This window comes from Oncorhynchus keta, unplaced genomic scaffold, assembly GCF_023373465.1.
Source record: "Oncorhynchus keta strain PuntledgeMale-10-30-2019 unplaced genomic scaffold, Oket_V2 Un_scaffold_1378_pilon_pilon, whole genome shotgun sequence".
In the NCBI taxonomy this organism is placed as follows: Eukaryota; Metazoa; Chordata; class Actinopteri; order Salmoniformes; family Salmonidae; genus Oncorhynchus; species Oncorhynchus keta.
In genome coordinates this window covers 195,001-215,849 of record NW_026290776.1, presented here as the reverse complement: position 1 = coordinate 215,849, position 20,849 = coordinate 195,001, and the positions used below count along the sequence as shown (strand labels likewise).

The following is a 20,849-nucleotide window of genomic DNA, read 5'->3' as shown; positions in this document are numbered from 1 at the left end:
TTACGGATCCCCATTAGTTCCTGCCGAGGCAGCAGCTACTCTTCCTGGGATTTATTACGGATCCCCATTAGTTCCTGCCAAGGCAGCAGCTACTCTTCCTGGGGTTTATTACGGATCCCCATTAGTTCCTGCAGAGGCAGCAGCTACTCTTCCTGGGGTTTATTATGGATCCCCATTAGTTCCTGCCGAGGCAGCAGCTACTCTTCCTGGGGTTTATTACGGATCCCCATTAGTTCCTGCCGAGGCAGCAGCTACTCTTCCTGGGGTTTATTACGGATCCCCATTAGTTCCTGCCGAGGCAGCAGCTACTCTTCCTGGGGTTTATTATGGATCCCCATTAGTTCCTGCCAATGCAGCAGCTACTCTTCCTGGGGTTTATTATGTATCCCCATGAGTTCCTGCCAAGGCAGCAGCTACTATTTCTGGGGTTTATTATGGATCCCCATGAGTACCTGCCAAGGCAGCAGCTACTCTTCCTGGGGTTTATTACGGATCCCCATTAGTTCCTGCAGAGGCAGCAGCTACTCTTCCTGGGGTTTATTACGGATCCCCATTAGTTCCTGCCGAGGCAGCAGCTACTCTTCCTGGGGTTTATTACGGATCCCCATTAGTTCCTGCCGAGGCAGCAGCTACTCTTCCTGGGATTTATTACGGATCCCCATTAGTTCCTGCCGAGGCAGCAGCTACTCTTCCTGGGGTTTATTACGGATCCCCATTAGTTCCTGCAGAGGCAGCAGCTACTCTTCCTGGGGTTTATTACGGATCCCCATTAGTTCCTGCCGAGGCAGCAGCTACTCTTCCTGGGGTTTATTACGGATCCCCATTAGTTCCTGCCGAGGCAGCAGCTACTCTTCCTGGGGTTTATTACGGATCCCCATTAGTTCCTGCCGAGGCAGCAGCTACTCTTCCTGGGGTTTATTATGGATCCCCATTAGTTCCTGCCAATGCAGCAGCTACTCTTCCTGGGGTTTATTATGTATCCCCATGAGTTCCTGCCAAGGCAGCAGCTACTATTTCTGGGGTTTATTATGGATCCCCATGAGTTCCTGCCAAGGCAGCAGCTACTCTTCCTGGGGTTTATTATGGATCCCCATTAGTTCCTGCCGAGGCAGCAGCTACTCTTCCTGGGGTTTATTACGGATCCCCATTAGTTCCTGCCGAGGCAGCAGCTACTCTTCCTGGGGTTTATTACGGATCCCCATTAGTTCCTGCCGAGGCAGCAGCTACTCTTCCTGGGATTTATTACGGATCCCCATTAGTTCCTGCCGAGGCAGCAGCTACTCTTCCTGGGGTTTATTACGGATCCCCATTAGTTCCTGCAGAGGCAGCAGCTACTCTTCCTGGGGTTTATTACGGATCCCCATTAGTTCCTGCCAAGGCAGCAGCTACTCTTCCTGGGGTTTATTACGGATCCCCATTAGTTCCTGCCGAGGCAGCAGCTACTCTTCCTGGGGTTTATTACGGATCCCCATTAGTTCCTGCCGAGGCAGCAGCTACTCTTCCTGGGGTTTATTATGGATCCCCATTAGTTCCTGCCAATGCAGCAGCTACTCTTCCTGGGGTTTATTATGGATCCCCATGAGTTCCTGCCAAGGCAGCAGCTACTATTTCTGGGGTTTATTATGGATCCCCATGAGTTCCTGCCAAGGCAGCAGCTACTCTTCCTGGGGTTTATTACGGATCCCCATTAGTTCCTGCAGAGGCAGCAGCTACTCTTCCTGGGGTTTATTACGGATCCCCATTAGTTCCTGCCGAGGCAGCAGCTACTCTTCCTGGGGTTTATTACGGATCCCCATTAGTTCCTGCCGAGGCAGCAGCTACTCTTCCTGGGATTTATTACGGATCCCCATTAGTTCCTGCCGAGGCAGCAGCTACTCTTCCTGGGGTTTATTACGGATCCCCATTAGTTCCTGCAGAGGCAGCAGCTACTCTTCCTGGGGTTTATTACGGATCCCCATTAGTTCCTGCCAAGGCAGCAGCTACTCTTCCTGGGGTTTATTACGGATCCCCATTAGTTCCTGCCGAGGCAGCAGCTACTCTTCCTGGGGTTTATTACGGATCCCCATTAGTTCCTGCCAGGCAGCAGCTACTCTTCCTGGGGTTTATTATGGATCCCCATTAGTTCCTGCCAATGCAGCAGCTACTCTTCCTGGGGTTTATTATGTATCCCCATGAGTTCCTGCCAAGGCAGCAGCTACTATTTCTGGGGTTTATTATGGATCCCCATGAGTACCTGCCAAGGCAGCAGCTACTCTTCCTGGGGTTTATTATGGATCCCCATTAGTTCCTGCCGAGGCAGCAGCTACTCTTCCTGGGGTTTATTACGGATCCCCATTAGTTCCTGCCGAGGCAGCAGCTACTCTTCCTGGGGTTTATTACGGATCCCCATTAGTTCCTGCCGAGGCAGCAGCTACTCTTCCTGGGATTTATTACGGATCCCCATTAGTTCCTGCCAGGCAGCAGCTACTCTTCCTGGGGTTTATTACGGATCCCCATTAGTTCCTGCAGAGGCAGCAGCTACTCTTCCTGGGGTTTATTACGGATCCCCATTAGTTCCTGCCAAGGCAGCAGCTACTCTTCCTGGGGTTTATTACGGATCCCCATTAGTTCCTGCCAGGCAGCAGCTACTCTTCCTGGGGTTTATTATGGATCCCCATTAGTTCCTGCCGAGGCAGCAGCTACTCTTCCTGGGGTTTATTATGGATCCCCATTAGTTCCTGCCAATGCAGCAGCTACTCTTCCTGGGGTTTATTATGTATCCCCATGAGTTCCTGCCAAGGCAGCAGCTACTATTTCTGGGGTTTATTATGGATCCCCATGAGTACCTGCCAAGGCAGCAGCTACTCTTCCTGGGGTTTATTATGGATCCCCATTAGTTCCTGCCGAGGCAGCAGCTACTCTTCCTGGGGTTTATTACGGATCCCCATTAGTTCCTGCAGAGGCAGCAGCTACTCTTCCTGGGGTTTATTACGGATCCCCATTAGTTCCTGCCGAGGCAGCAGCTACTCTTCCTGGGGTTTATTACGGATCCCCATTAGTTCCTGCCGAGGCAGCAGCTACTCTTCCTGGGGTTTATTACGGATCCCCATTAGTTCCTGCCGAGGCAGCAGCTACTCTTCCTGGGGTTTATTATGGATCCCCATTAGTTCCTGCCAATGCAGCAGCTACTCTTCCTGGGGTTTATTATGTATCCCCATGAGTTCCTGCCAAGGCAGCAGCTACTATTTCTGGGGTTTATTATGGATCCCCATGAGTACCTGCCAAGGCAGCAGCTACTCTTCCTGGGGTTTATTATGGATCCCCATTAGTTCCTGCCGAGGCAGCAGCTACTCTTCCTGGGGTTTATTACGGATCCCCATTAGTTCCTGCAGAGGCAGCAGCTACTCTTCCTGGGGTTTATTACGGATCCCCATTAGTTCCTGCCGAGGCAGCAGCTACTCTTCCTGGGGTTTATTATGGATCCCCATTAGTTCCTGCCGAGGCAGCAGCTACTCTTCCTGGGGTTTATTACGGATCCCCATTAGTTCCTGCAGAGGCAGCAGCTACTCTTCCTGGTGTTTATTACGGATCCCCATTAGTTCCTGCCAAGGCAGCAGCTACTCTTCCTGGGGTTTATTACGGATCCCCATTAGTTCCTGCCAAGGCAGCAGCTACTCTTCCTGGGGTTTATTACGGATCCCCATTAGTTCCTGCCAAGGCAGCAGCTACTCTTCCTGGGGTTTATTACGGATCCCCATTAGTTCCTGCCGAGGCAGCAGCTACTCTTCCTGGGGTTTATTACGGATCCCCATTAGTTCCTGCCGAGGCAGCAGCTACTCTTCCTGGGGTTTATTACGGATCCCCATTAGTTCCTGCCGAGGCAGCAGCTACTCTTCCTGGGGTTTATTATGGATCCCCATTAGTTCCTGCCAATGCAGCAGCTACCCTTCCTGGGGTTTATTATGTATCCCCATGAGTTCCTGCCAAGGCAGCAGCTACTATTTCTGGGGTTTATTATGGATCCCCATGAGTTCCTGCCAAGGCAGCAGCTACTCTTCCTGGGGTTTATTATGGATCCCCATTAGTTCCTGCCAAGGCAGCAGCTACTCTTCCTGGGATTTATTATGGATCCCCATTAGTTCCTGCCGAGGCAGCAGCTACTCTTCCTGGGGTTTATTACGGATCCCCATTAGTTCCTGCAGAGGCAGCAGCTACTCTTCCTGGGGTTTATTACGGATCCCCATTAGTTCCTGCCGAGGCAGCAGCTACTCTTCCTGGGGTTTATTACGGATCCCCATTAGTTCCTGCCGAGGCAGCAGCTACTCTTCCTGGTGTTTATTACGGATCCCCATTAGTTCCTGCCAAAGCAGCATCTACTCTTCCTGGGGTTTATTACGGATCCCCATTATTTCCTGCCAAGGCAGCAGCTACTCTTCCTGGGGTTTATCATGGATCCCCATTAGTTCATGTCAAAGCAGCAGCTACTCTTCCTGGGGTCCGGCAGTTAATACATTTTTAAAACATTACAACTTTCACAGATCTCCCAACCCACTGTTACCTCCTGATTCTACCTGGATTATATTTGAGAGGTGTGTGTGTGTGTGTGTGTTGACAGATTGTGTTGTGTGTGTGTGTTGACAGATTGTGTTGTGTGTGTGGGTGTTGACAGATTGTGTTGTGTGTGTGTGTGTTGACAGATTGTGTTGTGTGTGTGTACCTCCAGCCTCTCTGAAGTTTAAGCTGGCCAGTGAGAGCAGCAAGGCTTCAGCTCAGAGAGACAAGATACAACAGCTACAGAATGATCTGATCAGGGTGAGCAGACACACAGACACACAGAACTCTAAACTCTGTCCAGCTGTCACCTTATGTAAGAAACCCTCATGGCTCTGTTGTTGACATCCTCTCCACCTTCCAGAAGAATGACAGTGAAAAGGAGTTGCTGCGTCTCCAGAGAGCTCACCAGCAGCAACAGACCGTCCTACAGCGATACCACAGGACTGTCTCCAAGACTGCAGGCCTGGAGGCCACCGTTAAACAGCAGGAGAAGGTACCTGACCCCTGACCCCTGACCCTACAGCGATACCACAGGACTGTCTCCAAGGCTGCAGGCCTGGAGGCCACCGTTAAACAGCAGGAGAAGGTACCCAACCCCTGACCCCTGACCCTTGTTCAGGGGCAGAACAACAGATTTTTACCTTGTCAGCTCGGATGGTTCAATCTAGCAACTTTTCGGTTACTGGCCCAACGCTCTAACCACTAGGCTACCGGCAGCCTGCTTTCTCAGTCGACCGGACGGCTCATACAGGCCCTAGTTTTGTCACACCTGTGTGGTCAGGTGCGGCAAAAGAAGGACATAAGTAATTGCAGTTGGTGCAGAACAGAACAGCACGCAATAAACATAGATACACACGGTGGGTGAATGTGAATCTATCCTGGCTCAAAGTTGAGGAGAGATTGATTGCTTCACTATTGGTCTTTGTGTGAGGTGTTGATGTGTTGACCTCATCACTATTGGTCTTTGTGTGAAGGTGTTGATGTGTTGACCTCATCACTATTGGTCTTTGTGTGAGGTATTAGTGTGTTGACCTCATCACTATTGGTCTTTGTGTGAAGGTGTTGATGTGTTGACCTCATCACTATTGGTCTTTGTGTGAGGTATTGAGGTGTTGACCTCATCACTATTGGTCTTTGTGTGAGGTATTGAGGTGTTGACCTCATCACTATTGGTCTTTGTGTGAGGTATTGAGGTGTTGACCTCATCACTATTGGTCTTTGTGTGAGGTATTGAGGTGTTGACCTCATCACTATTGGTCTTTGTGTGAGGTATTGAGGTGTTGACCTCATCACTATTGGTCTTTGTGTGAGGTATTGAGGTGTTGACCTCATCACTATTGGTCTTTGTGTGAGGTATTAGTGTGTTGACCTCATCACTATTGGTTTTTGTGTGAGGTGTTGATCTGTTGACCTCATCACTATTGGTCTTTGTGTGAGGTATTGAGGTGTTGACCTCATCACTATTGGTCTTTGTGTGAGGTATTGAGGTGTTGACCTCATCACTATTGGTCTTTGAGTGAGGTATTAATGTGTTGACCTCATCACTATTGGTCTTTGTGTGAGGTATTAGTGTGTTGACCTCATCACTATTGGTCTTTGTGTGAAGGTGTTGATGTGTTGACCTCATCACTATTGGTCTTTGTGTGAGGTGTTGACTACATCACTATTGGTCTTGGTGCGAGGTATTGATGTGTTGACCTCATCACTATTGGTCTTTGTGTGAGGTATTAGTGTGTTGACCTCATCACTATTGGTCTATGTGTGAAGGTGTTGATCTGTTGACCTCATCACTATTGGTCTTTGTGTGAGGTGTTGATCTGTTGACCTCATCACTATTGGTCTTTGTGTGAAGGTGTTGATGTGTTGACCTCATCACTATTGGTCTATGTGTGAGGTGTTGATGTGTTGACCTCATCACTATTGGTCTTTGTGTGAAGGTGTTGATGTGTTGACATCATCACTATTGGTCTTTGTGTGAGGTGGTAATGTGTTGACCTCATCACTATTGGTCTATGTGTGAGGTGTTGATGTGTTGACTGCATCACTATTGGTCTTTGAGTGAGGTGTTGATCTGTTGACCTCATCACTATTGGTCTTTGTGTGAAGGTGTTGATGTGTTGACCTCATCACTATTGGTCTTTGTGTGAAGGTGTTGATGTGTTGACCTCATCACTATTGGTCTTTGTGTGAGGTGTTGATGTGTTGACCTCATCACTATTGGTATTTGTGTGAGGTATTGAGGTGTTGACCTCATCACTATTGGTCTTTGTGTGAGGTATTAGTGTGTTGACCTCATCACTATTGGTCTTTGTCTGAAGGTGTTGATGTGTTGACCTCATCACTATTGGTCTTTGTGTGAGGTATTAATGTGTTGACCTCATCACTATTGGTCTTTGTGTGAAGGTGTTGACTACATCACTATTGGTCTTGGTGCGAGGTATTGATGTGTTGACCTCATCACTATTGGTCTATGTGTGAAGGTGTTGATGTGTTGACCTCATCACTATTGGTCTTTGTGTGAGGTATTGAGGTGTTGACCTCATCACTATTGGTCTTTGTGTGAGGTATTGAGGTGTTGACCTCATCACTATTGGTCTTTGAGTGAGGTATTAATGTGTTGACCTCATCACTATTGGTCTTTGTGTGAGGTATTAGTGTGTTGACCTCATCACTATTGGTCTTTGTGTGAAGGTGTTGATGTGTTGACCTCATCACTATTGGTCTTTGTGTGAGGTGTTGACTACATCACTATTGGTCTTGGTGCGAGGTATTGATGTGTTGACCTCATCACTATTGGTCTTTGTGTGAGGTATTAGTGTGTTGACCTCATCACTATTGGTCTATGTGTGAAGGTGTTGATCTGTTGACCTCATCACTATTGGTCTTTGTGTGAGGTGTTGATCTGTTGACCTCATCACTATTGGTCTTTGTGTGAAGGTGTTGATGTGTTGACCTCATCACTATTGGTCTATGTGTGAGGTGTTGATGTGTTGACCTCATCACTATTGGTCTTTGTGTGAGGTGTTGATGTGTTGACATCATCACTATTGGTCTTTGTGTGAGGTGGTAATGTGTTGACCTCATCACTATTGGTCTATGTGTGAGGTGTTGATGTGTTGACTGCATCACTATTGGTCTTTGAGTGAGGTGTTGATCTGTTGACCTCATCACTATTGGTCTTTGTGTGAAGGTGTTGATGTGTTGACCTCATCACTATTGGTCTTTGTGTGAAGGTGTTGATGTGTTGACCTCATCACTATTGGTCTTTGTGTGAGGTGTTGATGTGTTGACCTCATCACTATTGGTATTTGTGTGAGGTATTGAGGTGTTGACCTCATCACTATTGGTCTTTGTGTGAGGTATTAGTGTGTTGACCTCATCACTATTGGTCTTTGTCTGAAGGTGTTGATGTGTTGACCTCATCACTATTGGTCTTTGTGTGAGGTATTAATGTGTTGACCTCATCACTATTGGTCTTTGTGTGAAGGTGTTGACTACATCACTATTGGTCTTTGTCTGAAGGTGTTGATGTGTTGACCTCATCACTTTTGGTCTTTGTGTGAGGTATTAATGTGTTGACCTCATCACTATTGGTCTTTGTGTGAAGGTGTTGACTACATCACTATTGGTCTTGGTGCGAGGTATTGATGTGTTGACCTCATCACTATTGGTCTATGTGTGAGGTATTGATGTGTTGACCTCATCACTATTGGTCTTTGTGTGAGGTATTAATGTGTTGACCTCATCACTATTGGTCTTTGTGTGAAGGTGTTGACTACATCACTATTGGTCTTGGTGCGAGGTATTGATGTGTTGACCTCATCACTATTGGTCTTTGTGTGAGGTTTTGAGGTGTTGACCTCATCACTATTGGTCTTTGTGTGAAGGTGTTGATGTGTTGACCTCATCACTATTGGTCTTTGTGTGAGGTATTGATGTGTTGACCTCATCACTATTGGTCTTGGTGTGAAGGTGTTGATGTGTTGACGACATCACTATTGGTCTTTGTGTGAGGTGTTGACCTCATCACTATTGGTCTTTGTGTGAGGTATTAATGTGTTGACTGCATCACTATTGGTCTTTGTGTGAGGTATTAGTGTGTTGACCTCATCACTATTGGTCTTTGTCTGAAGGTGTTGATGTGTTGACCTCATCACTATTGGTCTTTGTGTGAGGTGTTGATGTGTTGACCTCATCACTATTGGTCTTTGTGTGAGGTATTAATGTGTTGACCTCATCACTATTGGTCTTTGTGTGAAGGTGTTGACTACATCACTATTGGTCTTGGTGCGAGGTATTGATGTGTTGACCTCATCACTATTGGTCTATGTGTGAGGTATTGATGTGTTGACCTCATCACTATTGGTCTTTGTGTGAGGTATTAATGTGTTGACCTCATCACTATTGGTCTTTGTGTGAAGGTGTTGACTACATCACTATTGGTCTTGGTGCGAGGTATTGATGTGTTGACCTCATCACTATTGGTCTTTGTGTGAGGTTTTGAGGTGTTGACCTCATCACTATTGGTCTTTGTGTGAAGGTGTTGATGTGTTGACCTCATCACTATTGGTCTTTGTGTGAGGTATTGATGTGTTGACCTCATCACTATTGGTCTTGGTGTGAAGGTTTTGATGTGTTGACGACATCACTATTGGTCTTTGTGTGAGGTGTTGACCTCATCACTATTGGTCTTTGTGTGAGGTATTAATGTGTTGACTGCATCACTATTGGTCTTTGTGTGAGGTATTAGTGTGTTGACCTCATCACTATTGGTCTTTGTCTGAAGGTGTTGATGTGTTGACCTCATCACTATTGGTCTTTGTGTGAGGTGTTGATGTGTTGACCTCATCACTATTGGTCTTTGTGTGAGGTATTGAGGTGTTGACCTCATCACTATTGGTCTTTGTGTGAGGTATTAGTGTGTTGACCTCATCACTATTGGTCTTTGTCTGAAGGTGTTGATGTGTTGACCTCATCACTATTGGTCTTTGTGTGAGGTATTAATGTGTTGACCTCATCACTATTGGTCTTTGTGTGAAGGTGTTGACTACATCACTATTGGTCTTGGTGCGAGGTATTGATGTGTTGACCTCATCACTATTGGTCTATGTGTGAGGTATTGATGTGTTGACCTCATCACTATTGGTCTTTGTGTGAGGTATTAATGTGTTGACCTCATCACTATTGGTCTTTGTGTGAAGGTGTTGACTACATCACTATTGGTCTTGGTGCGAGGTATTGATGTGTTGACCTCATCACTATTGGTCTTTGTGTGAGGTGTTGAGGTGTTGACCTCATCACTATTGGTCTTTGTGTGAAGGTGTTGATGTGTTGACCTCATCACTGTTGGTCTTTGTGTGAGGTATTGATGTGTTGACCTCATCACTATTGGTCTTGGTGTGAAGGTGTTGATGTGTTGACGACATCACTATTGGTCTTTGTGTGAGGTGTTGACCTCATCACTATTGGTCTTTGTGTGAGGTATTAATGTGTTGACTGCATCACTATTGGTCTTTGTGTGAGGTATTAATGTGTTGACCTCATCACTATTGGTCTTTGTGTGAGGTATTAATGTGTTGACCTCATCACTATTGGTCTTTGTGTGAAGGTGTTGATGTGTTGACCTCATCACTATTGGTCTTTGTGTGAGGTATTAATGTGTTGACCTCATCACTATTGGTCTTTGTGTGAAGGTGTTGATGTGTTGACCTCATCACTATTGGTCTTTGTGTAAGGTATTAATGTGTTGACCTCATCACTATTGGTCTTTGTGCGAGGTATTAATGTGTTGACCTCATCACTATTGGTCTTTGTGTGAGGTATTAATGTGTTGACCTCATCACTATTGGTCTTTGTGTGAAGGTGTTGATGTGTTGACCTCATCACTATTGGTCTTTGTGTGAGGTATTAGTGTGTTGACCTCATCACTATTGGTCTTTGTCTGAAGGTGTTGATGTGTTGACCTCATCACTATTGGTCTTTGTGTGAGGTGTTGATGTGTTGACCTCATCACTATTGGTCTTTGTGTGAGGTATTGAGGTGTTGACCTCATCACTATTGGTCTTTGTGTGAGGTATTAGTGTGTTGACCTCATCACTATTGGTCTTTGTCTGAAGGTGTTGATGTGTTGACCTCATCACTATTGGTCTTTGTGTGAGGTATTGATGTGTTGACCTCATCACTATTGGTCTTTGTGTGAGGTATTGATGTGTTGACCTCATCACTATTGGTCTTGGTGTGAAGGTGTTGATGTGTTGACCTCATCACTATTGGTCTTTGTGTGAGGTATTAATGTGTTGACCTCATCACTATTAGTCTTTGTGTGAGGTATTAATGTGTTGACCTCATCACTATTGGTCTTTGTGTGAGGTATTAATGTGTTGACTACATCACTATTGGTCTTTGTGTGAGGTATTAGTGTGTTGACCTCATCACTATTGGTCTTTGTGTGAGGTATTAGTGTGTTGACCTCATCACTATTGGTCTTTGTCTGAAGGTGTTGATGTGTTGACCTCATCACTATTGGTCTTTGTGTGAGGTGTTGATGTGTTGACCTCATCACTATTGGTCTTTGTGTGAGGTATTGAGGTGTTGACCTCATCACTATTGGTCTTTGTGTGAGGTATTGATGTGTTGACCTCATCACTATTGGTCTTGGTGTGAAGGTGTTGATGTGTTGACGACATCACTATTGGTCTTTGTGTGAGGTGTTGACCTCATCACTATTGGTCTTTGTGTGAGGTATTAATGTGTTGACTGCATCACTATTGGTCTTTGTGTGAGGTATTAATGTGTTGACCTCATCACTATTGGTCTTTGTGTGAGGTATTAATGTGTTGACCTCATCACTATTGGTCTTTGTGTGAAGGTGTTGATGTGTTGACCTCATCACTATTGGTCTTTGTGTGAGGTATTAATGTGTTGACCTCATCACTATTGGTCTTTGTCTGAAGGTGTTGATGTGTTGACCTCATCACTTTTGGTCTTTGTGTGAGGTATTAATGTGTTGACCTCATCACTATTGGTCTTTGTGTGAAGGTGTTGACTACATCACTATTGGTCTTGGTGCGAGGTATTGATGTGTTGACCTCATCACTATTGGTCTATGTGTGAGGTATTGATGTGTTGACCTCATCACTATTGGTCTTTGTGTGAGGTATTAATGTGTTGACCTCATCACTATTGGTCTTTGTGTGAAGGTGTTGACTACATCACTATTGGTCTTGGTGCGAGGTATTGATGTGTTGACCTCATCACTATTGGTCTTTGTGTGAGGTGTTGAGGTGTTGACCTCATCACTATTGGTCTTTGTGTGAAGGTGTTGATGTGTTGACCTCATCACTGTTGGTCTTTGTGTGAGGTATTGATGTGTTGACCTCATCACTATTGGTCTTGGTGTGAAGGTGTTGATGTGTTGACGACATCACTATTGGTCTTTGTGTGAGGTGTTGACCTCATCACTATTGGTCTTTGTGTGAGGTATTAATGTGTTGACTGCATCACTATTGGTCTTTGTGTGAGGTATTAATGTGTTGACCTCATCACTATTGGTCTTTGTGTGAGGTATTAATGTGTTGACCTCATCACTATTGGTCTTTGTGTGAAGGTGTTGATGTGTTGACCTCATCACTATTGGTCTTTGTGTGAGGTATTAATGTGTTGACCTCATCACTATTGGTCTTTGTGTGAAGGTGTTGATGTGTTGACCTCATCACTATTGGTCTTTGTGTGAGGTATTAATGTGTTGACCTCATCACTGTTGGTCTTTGTGTGAGGTATTGATGTGTTGACTTCATCACTATTGGTCTTGGTGTGAAGGTGTTGATGTGTTGACCTCATCACTATTGGTCTTTGTGTGAGGTATTAGTGTGTTGACCTCATCACTATTGGTCTTTGTCTGAAGGTGTTGATGTGTTGACCTCATCACTATTGGTCTTTGTGTGAGGTGTTGATGTGTTGACCTCATCACTATTGGTCTTTGTGTGAGGTATTGAGGTGTTGACCTCATCACTATTGGTCTTTGTGTGAGGTATTAGTGTGTTGACCTCATCACTATTGGTCTTTGTCTGAAGGTGTTGATGTGTTGACCTCATCACTATTGGTCTTTGTGTGAGGTATTAATGTGTTGACCTCATCACTATTGGTCTTTGTGTGAAGGTGTTGACTACATCACTATTGGTCTTGGTGCAAGGTATTGATGTGTTGACCTCATCACTATTGGTCTTTGTGTGAAGGTGTTGATGTGTTGACCTCATCACTATTGGTCTTTGTGTGAGGTATTGATGTGTTGACCTCATCACTATTGGTCTTTGTGTGAGGTGTTGACTGCATCACTATTGGTCTTTGTGTGAGGTGTTGATGTGTTGACCTCATCACTATTGTTCTTTGTGTGAGGTATTGATGTGTTGACCTCATCACTATTGGTCTTTGTGTGAAGGTGTTGATGTGTTGACTACATCACTATTGGTCTTTGTGTGAGGTATTGACTGCATCACTATTGGTCTTTGTGTGAGGTATTGATGTGTTGACCTCATCACTATTGGTCTTTGTGTGAGGTATTGATGTGTTGACCTCATCACTATTGGTCTTTGTGTGAGGTATTGATGTGTTGACCTCATCACTGTTGGTCTTTGTGTGAGGTATTGATGTGTTGACTTCATCACTATTGGTCTTGGTGTGAAGGTGTTGATGTGTTGACGACATCACTATTGGTCTTTGTGTGAGGTGTTGACCTCATCACTATTGGTCTTTGTGTGAGGTATTAATGTGTTGACTGCATCACTATTGGTCTTTGTGTGAGGTATTAATGTGTTGACCTCATCACTATTGGTCTTTGTGTGAGGTATTAATGTGTTGACCTCATCACTATTGGTCTTTGTGTGAAGGTGTTGATGTGTTGACCTCATCACTATTGGTCTTTGTGTGAGGTATTAATGTGTTGACCTCATCACTATTGGTCTTTGTGTGAAGGTGTTGATGTGTTGACCTCATCACTATTGGTCTTTGTGTGAGGTATTAATGTGTTGACCTCATCACTATTGGTCTTTGTGTGAGGTATTAATGTGTTGACCTCATCACTATTGGTCTATGTGTGAGGTATTGATGTGTTGACCTCATCACTATTGGTCTTTGTGTGAAGGTGTTGATGTGTTGACCTCATCACTATTGGTCTTTGTGTGAGGTATTGATGTGTTGACCTCATCACTGTTGGTCTTTGTGTGAGGTATTGATGTGTTGACCTCATCACTATTGGTCTTTGTGTGAGGTATTGATGTGTTGACCTCATCACAATTGGTCTTTGTGCGAGGTATTGATGTGTTGACCTCATCACTATTGGTCTTTGTGCGAGGTATTGATGTGTTGACCTCATCACTATTGGTCTTTGTGCGAGGTATTGATGTGTTGATGTGTTGACCTCATCACTATTGGTCTTTGTGTGAGGTATTGATGTGTTGACCTCATCACTATTGGTCTTTGTGTGAGGTATTGATGTGTTGACCTCATCACTATTGGTCTTTGTGTGAGGTATTGATGTGTTGATGTGTTGACCTCATCACTATTGGTCTTTGTGTGAGGTATTGATGTGTTGTTCTAGCAGTTGGCACACAGTTCGGACACTCATCAGTGCAAGACTGTCACTTTCTGACCTTAGTTCCTTTTTGATGTCTTTGTGTTAGTTTGGTCAGGGCGTGAGTTGGGGTGGGTAGTCTATGGTCTTTTTTTCTATGTTGTATTTCTGTGTTTGGCCTGGTATGGTTCTCAGTCAGAGGCAGCTGTCGATCGTTGTCTCTGATTGAGAATCATACTTAGGAAGCTTATTTTCCCCAGTTTGGTTGTGATTGTTTTCTGTGTCTGTGTTTTCCATACAGAACTGTTTCGTTTTCATTATTCATATAAATATATGATCAAACCATTTATAGAGGGTGACGCGTAGGGTCGGAGAATTGGAAAACGCTCTAAAGTGATGTCATTAAAGGGTGACGCGTAGGGTCGGAGAATTGGAAAACGCTCTAAAGTGATGTCATTAAAGGGTGACGCGTAGGGGCGGAGAATTGGAAAACGCTCTAAAGTGATGTCATTAAAGGGTGACGCGTAGGGGCGGAGAATTGGAAAACGCTCTAAAGTGATGTCATTAAAGGGTGACGCGTAGGGGCGGAGAATTGGAAAACGCTCTAAAGTGATGTCATTAGTCATACTTCACCTAATCTCATTCCCAGACACTTCCACCAAAATGGTGTGGTGGAGCAACGCATCAAACGATTTAACCAATTTTAGAAAAAGGATGTAACGTAACAAAATGTGGAAAAAGTCACGGGGTCTGAATACTTTCTGAATGCACTGTATATTACACTATTTTTGTGGAGGCTATATACAGGGTGTTATGGTACAGAGTCAATGTGGAGACTATATACAGGGGGTACCGGTACAGAGTCAATGTGGAGGCTATATACAGGGGGTACCGGTACAGAGTCAATGTGGAGGCTATATACAGGGTGTTATGGTACAGAGTCAATGTGGAGGCTATATACAGGGTGTTATGGTACAGAGTCAATGTGGAGACTATATACAGGGTGTTATGGTACAGAGTCAATGTGGAGACTATATACAGGGGGTACTGGTACAGAGTCAATGTGGAGGCTGTATACAGGGTATTACGGTACAGAGTCAATGTGGAGGCTATATACAGGGTGTTATGGTACAGAGTCAATGTGGAGGCTATATACAGGGTGTTATGGTACAGAGTCAATGTGGAGACTATATACAGGGGGTACCGGTACAGAGTCAATGTGGAGACTATATACAGGGGGTACCGGTACAGAGTCAATGTGGAGACTATATACAGGGGGTACCGGTACAGAGTCAATGTGGAGACTATATACAGGGGACACCGGTACAGAGTCAATGTGGAGACTATATACAGGGGTACCGGTACAGAGTCAATGTGGAGGCTATATACAGGGGCTACCGGTACATTGTGGAGGCTATATACAGGGGGTACCGGTACAGAGTCAATGTGGAGGCTATATACAGGGGGTACCGGTACAGAGTCAATGTGGAGGCGATATACAGGGGGTACTGGTACAGAGTCAATGTGGAGGCTATATACAGGGGGTACCGGTACAGAGTCAATGTGGAGGCTATATACAGGGGGTACTGGTACAGAGTCAATGTGGAGGCTATATACAGGGGGTACCGGTACAGAGTCAATGTGGAGGCTATATACAGGGGGTACCGGTAGAGAGTCAATGTGGAGGCTATATACAGGGTGTTATGGTACAGAGTCAATGTGGAGGCTATATACAGGGTGTTATGGTACAGAGTCAATGTGGAGACTATATACAGGGTGTTATGGTACAGAGTCAATGTGGAGACTATATACAGGGGGTACTGGTACAGAGTCAATGTGGAGGCTGTATACAGGGTATTACGGTACAGAGTCAATGTGGAGGCTATATACAGGGTGTTATGGTACAGAGTCAATGTGGAGGCTATATACAGGGTGTTATGGTACAGAGTCAATGTGGAGACTATATACAGGGGGTACCGGTACAGAGTCAATGTGGAGGCTATATACAGGGTCTTATGGTACAGAGTCAATGTGGAGGCTATATACAGGGTGTTATGGTACAGAGTCAATGTGGAGACTATATACAGGGGGTACCGGTACAGAGTCAATGTGGAGACTATATACAGGGGGTACCGGTACAGAGTCAATGTGGAGACTATATACAGGGGGTACCGGTACAGAGTCAATGTGGAGACTATATACAGGGGACACCGGTACAGAGTCAATGTGGAGACTATATACAGGGGGTACCGGTACAGAGTCAATGTGGAGGCTATATACAGGGGCTACCGGTACATTGTGGAGGCTATATACAGGGGGTACCGGTACAGAGTCAATGTGGAGGCTATATACAGGGGGTACCGGTACAGAGTCAATGTGGAGGCGATATACAGGGGGTACTGGTACAGAGTCAATGTGGAGGCTATATACAGGGGGTACCGGTACAGAGTCAATGTGGAGGCTATATACAGGGGGTACTGGTACAGAGTCAATGTGGAGGCTATATACAGGGGTACCGGTACAGAGTCAATGTGGAGGCTATATACAGGGGTACCGGTACAGAGTCAATGTGGAGACTATATACAGGGGGTACCGGTACAGAGTCAATGTGGAGACTATATACAGGGGGTACCGGTACAGAGTCAATGTGGAGACTATATACAGGGGTACCGGTACAGAGTCAATGTGGAGGCTATATACAGGGGGTACCGGTACAGAGTCAATGTGGAGGCTACATACAGGGGTACCGGTACAGAGTCAATGTGGAGGCTACATACAGGGGGTACCGGTACAGAGTCAATGTGGAGGCTACATACAGGGGGTACCGGTACAGAGTCAATGTGGAGGCTATATACAGGGGGTACTGGTACAGAGTCAATGTGGAGGCTATATACAGGGGGTACCGGTACAGAGTCAATGTGGAGGCTATATACAGGGGGTTACTGGTACAGAGTCAATGTGGAGGCTATATACAGGGGGTACCGGTACAGAGTCAATGTGGAGGCTATATACAGGGTGTTATGGTACAGAGTCAATGTGGAGGCTATATACAGGGGGTACCGGTACAGAGTCAAGGTGGAGGCTATATACAGGGGGTACCGGTACAGAGTCAGTATGGAGGCTATATACAGGGGGTACCGGTACAGAGTCAGTATGGAGGCTATATACAGGGGGTACCGGTACCGAGTCAGTGTGGAGGCTATATACAGGGGACACCGATACAAAGTCAATGTGGAGGCTATATACAGGGGACACCGATACAGAGTCAATGTGGAGGCTATATACAGGGTGTTACGTACAGAGTCAATGTGGAGGCTATATACAGGGTGTTATGGTACAGAGTCAATGTGGAGGCTATATACAGGGTGTTATGGTACAGAGTCAATGTGGAGGCTATATACAGGGGGTACCGGTACAGAGTCAATGTGGAGGCTATATACAGGGGACACCGACACAGAAGTCTGGGGGGGGGCGCAACTCTGTATCAGGAAGGTGTTCCTAATGTTTTGTATAGTCAGGAAGGTGTTCCTAATGTTTTGTATAGTCAGGAAGGTGTTCCTAATGTTTTGTATTGTCGGGAAGGTGTTCCTAATGTTTTGTATAGTCGGGAAGGTGTTCCTAATGTTTTGTATAGTCAGGACGGTGTTCCTAATGTTTTGTATAGTCAGGAAGGTGTTCCTAATTTTTTCTATAGCCAGGAAGGTGTTCCTAATGTTTTGTATAGTCGGGAAGGTGTTCCTAATGTTTTGTATAGTCGGGAAGGTGTTCCTAATGTTTTGTATAGCCAGGAAGGTGTTCCTAATGTTTTGTATAGCCAGGAAGGTGTTCCTAATGTTTTGTATAGTCGGGAAGGTGTTCCTAATGTTTTGTATAGTCGGGAAGGTGTTCCTAATGTTTTGTACAGCCAGGAAGGTGTTCCTAATGTTTTGTATAGTCGGGAAGGTGTTCCTAATGTTTTGTATAGTCGGGAAGGTGTTCCTAATGTTTTGTATAGTCGGGAAGGTGTTCCTAATGTTTTGTATAGTCGGGAAGGTGTTCCTAATGTTTTGTATAGTCGGGAAGGTGTTCCTAATGTTTTGTATAGTCAGGACGGTGTTCCTAATGTTTTGTATAGTCAGGAAGTTGTTCCTAATGTTTGTATAGTCAGGACGGTGTTCCTAATGTTTTGTATAGTCGGGAAGGTGTTCCTAATGTTTTGTATAGTCAGGACGGTGTTCCTAATGTTTTGTATAGTCGGGAAGGTGTTCCTAATGTTTTGTATAGTCAGGAAGGTGTTCCTAATGTTTGTATAGTCAGGAAGGTGTTCCTAATGTTTTGTATAGTCAGGAAGGTGTTCCTAATGTTTTGTATAGTCTGGAAGGTGTTCCTAATGTTTTGTATAGTCTGGAGGTGTTCCTAATAGTGTCCCCTCTCCCTTCCCCATAGTGTCCCCTCTCCCTTCCCCATAGTGTCCCCTCTCCCTTCCCCATAGTGTCCCCTCTCCCTTCCCCATAGTGTCCCCTCTCCCTTCCCCATAGTGTCCCCTCTCCCTTCCCCATAGTGTCCCCTCTCCCTTCCCCATAGTGTCCCCTCTCCCTTCCCTATAGTGACCCCTCTCCCTTCCACATAGTGGCCCCTTCCCCATAGTGTCCCCTCTCCCTTCCCCATAGTGGCCCCTCTCCCTTCCACATAGTGGCCCCTTCCCCATAGTGTCCCCTCTCCCTTCCCCATAGTGTCCCCTCTCCCTTCCCCATAGTGTCCCCTCTCCCTTCCCCATAGTGGCCCCTCTCCCTTCCCCATAGTGGCCCCTCTCCCTTCCCCATAGTGTCCCCTCTCCCTTCCCCATAGTGTTCCTTCTCCCTTCCCCATAGTGTCCCCTCTCCCTTCCCCATAGTGTTCCCTCTCCCTTCCCCATAGTGGCCCCTCTCCCTTCCCCATAGTGTCCCCTCTCCCTTCCCCATAGTGTTCCCTCTCCCTTCCCCATAGTGTTCCCTCTCCCTTCCCCATAGTGTTCCCTCTCCCTTCCCCATAGTGGCCCCTCTCCCTTCCCCATAGTGTCCCCTCTCCCTTCCCCATAGTGTTCCCTCTCCCTTCCCCATAGTGTCCCCTCTCCCTTCCCCATAGTGTCCCCTCTCCCTTCCCCATAGTGTCCCCTCTCCCTTCCCCATAGTGGCCCCTCTCCCTTCCCCATAGTGGCCCCTCTCCCTTCCCCATAGTGTCCCCTCTCCCTTCCCCATAGTGTCCCCTCTCCCTTCCCCATAGTGTCCCCTCTCCCTTCCCCATAGTGTCCCCTCTCCCTTCCCCATAGTGGCCCCTCTCCCTTCCCCATAGTGTCCCCTCTCCCTTCCCCATAGTGTCCCCTCTCCCTTCCCCATAGTGTCCCCTCTCCCTTCCCCATAGTGTCCCCTCTCCCTTCCCCATAGTGTCCCCTCTCCCTTCCCCATAGTGTCCCCTCTCCCTTCCCCATAGTGTCCCCTCTCCCTTCCCCATAGTGTCCCCTCTCCCTTCCCCATAGTGTTCCCTCTCCCTTCCCCATAGTGTCCCCTCTCCCTTCCCCATAGTGGCCCCTCTCCCTTCCCCATAGTGGCCCCTCTCCCTTCCCCATAGTGTCCCCTCTCCCTTCCCCATAGTGTTCCCTCTCCCTTCCCCATAGTGTCCCCTCTCCCTTCCCCATAGTGTTCCCTCTCCCTTCCCCATAGTGTCCCCTCTCCCTTCCCCATAGTGTCCCCTCTCCCTTCCCCATAGTGTCCCCTCTCCCTTCCCCATAGTGTCCCCTCTCCCTTCCCCATAGTGGCCCCTCTCCCTTCCCCATAGTGTCCCCTCTCCCTTCCCCATAGTGTCCCCTCTCCCTTCCCCATAGTGTCCCCTCTCCCTTCCCCATAGTGTCCCCTCTCCCTTCCCCATAGTGTCCCCTCTCCCTTCCCCATAGTGTCCCCTCTCCCTTCCCCATAGTGTCCCCTCTCCCTTCCCCATAGTGTTCCCTCTCCCTTCCCCATAGTGTCCCCTCTCCCTTCCCCATAGTGGCCCCTCTCCCTTCCCCATAGTGTCCCCTCTCCCTTCCCTATAGTGTCCCCTCTCCCTTCCCCATAGTGTCCCCTCTCCCTTCCCCATAGTGTTCCCTCTCCCTTCCCCATAGTGTCCCCTCTCCCTTCCCCATAGTGGCCCCTCTCCCTTCCCCATAGTGGCCCCTCTCCCTTCCCCATAGTGTCCCCTCTCCCTTCCCCATAGTGTTCCCTCTCCCTTCCCCATAGTGTCCCCTCTCCCTTCCCCATAGTGTCCCCTCTCCCTTCCCCATAGTGTCCCCTCTCCCTTCCCCATAGTGTCCCCTCTCCCTTCCCCATAGTGTCCCCTCTCCCTTCCCCATAGTGGCCCCTCTCCCTTCCCCATAGTGTCCCCTCTCCCTTCCCCATAGTGGCCCCTCTCCCTTCCCCATAGTGGCCCCTCTCCCTTCCCCATAGTGTTCCCTCTCCCTTCCCCATAGTGGCCCCTCTCCCTTCCCCATAGTGTCCCCTCTCCCTTCCCCATAGTGTCCCCTCTCCCTTCCCCATAGTGTCCCCTCTCCCTTCCCCATAGTGTCCCCTCTCCCTTCCCCATAGTGGCCCCTCTCCCTTCCCCATAGTGGCCCCTCTCCCTTCCCCATAGTGTCCCCTCTCCCTTCCCCATAGTGGCCCCTCTCCCTTCCCCATAGTGTCCCCTCTCCCTTCCCCATAGTGTCCCCTCTCCCTTCCCCATAGTGTCCCCTCTCCCTTCCCCATAGTGTCCCCTCTCC

The 20,849-nt window shown here is 46.9% G+C and overlaps 1 protein-coding gene across 13 annotated transcripts in view; it reads left to right on the top strand.

Annotated features, from left to right (window-relative positions):
* The window catches only part of ccdc33 (coiled-coil domain containing 33), a 51,798-nt gene that overhangs the window by 26,079 nt on the left and 4,870 nt on the right, over positions 1-20,849 (top strand). For all 13 annotated transcript variants that reach the window (XM_052513679.1, XM_052513688.1, XM_052513691.1 and 10 more), the window contains exons 5-6: positions 4,703-4,791; positions 4,895-5,026. In XM_052513679.1, coding sequence (XP_052369639.1) covers positions 4,703-4,791; positions 4,895-5,026 — 221 coding nt within the window. The remainder of the gene's footprint in view (positions 1-4,702; positions 4,792-4,894; positions 5,027-20,849) is intronic.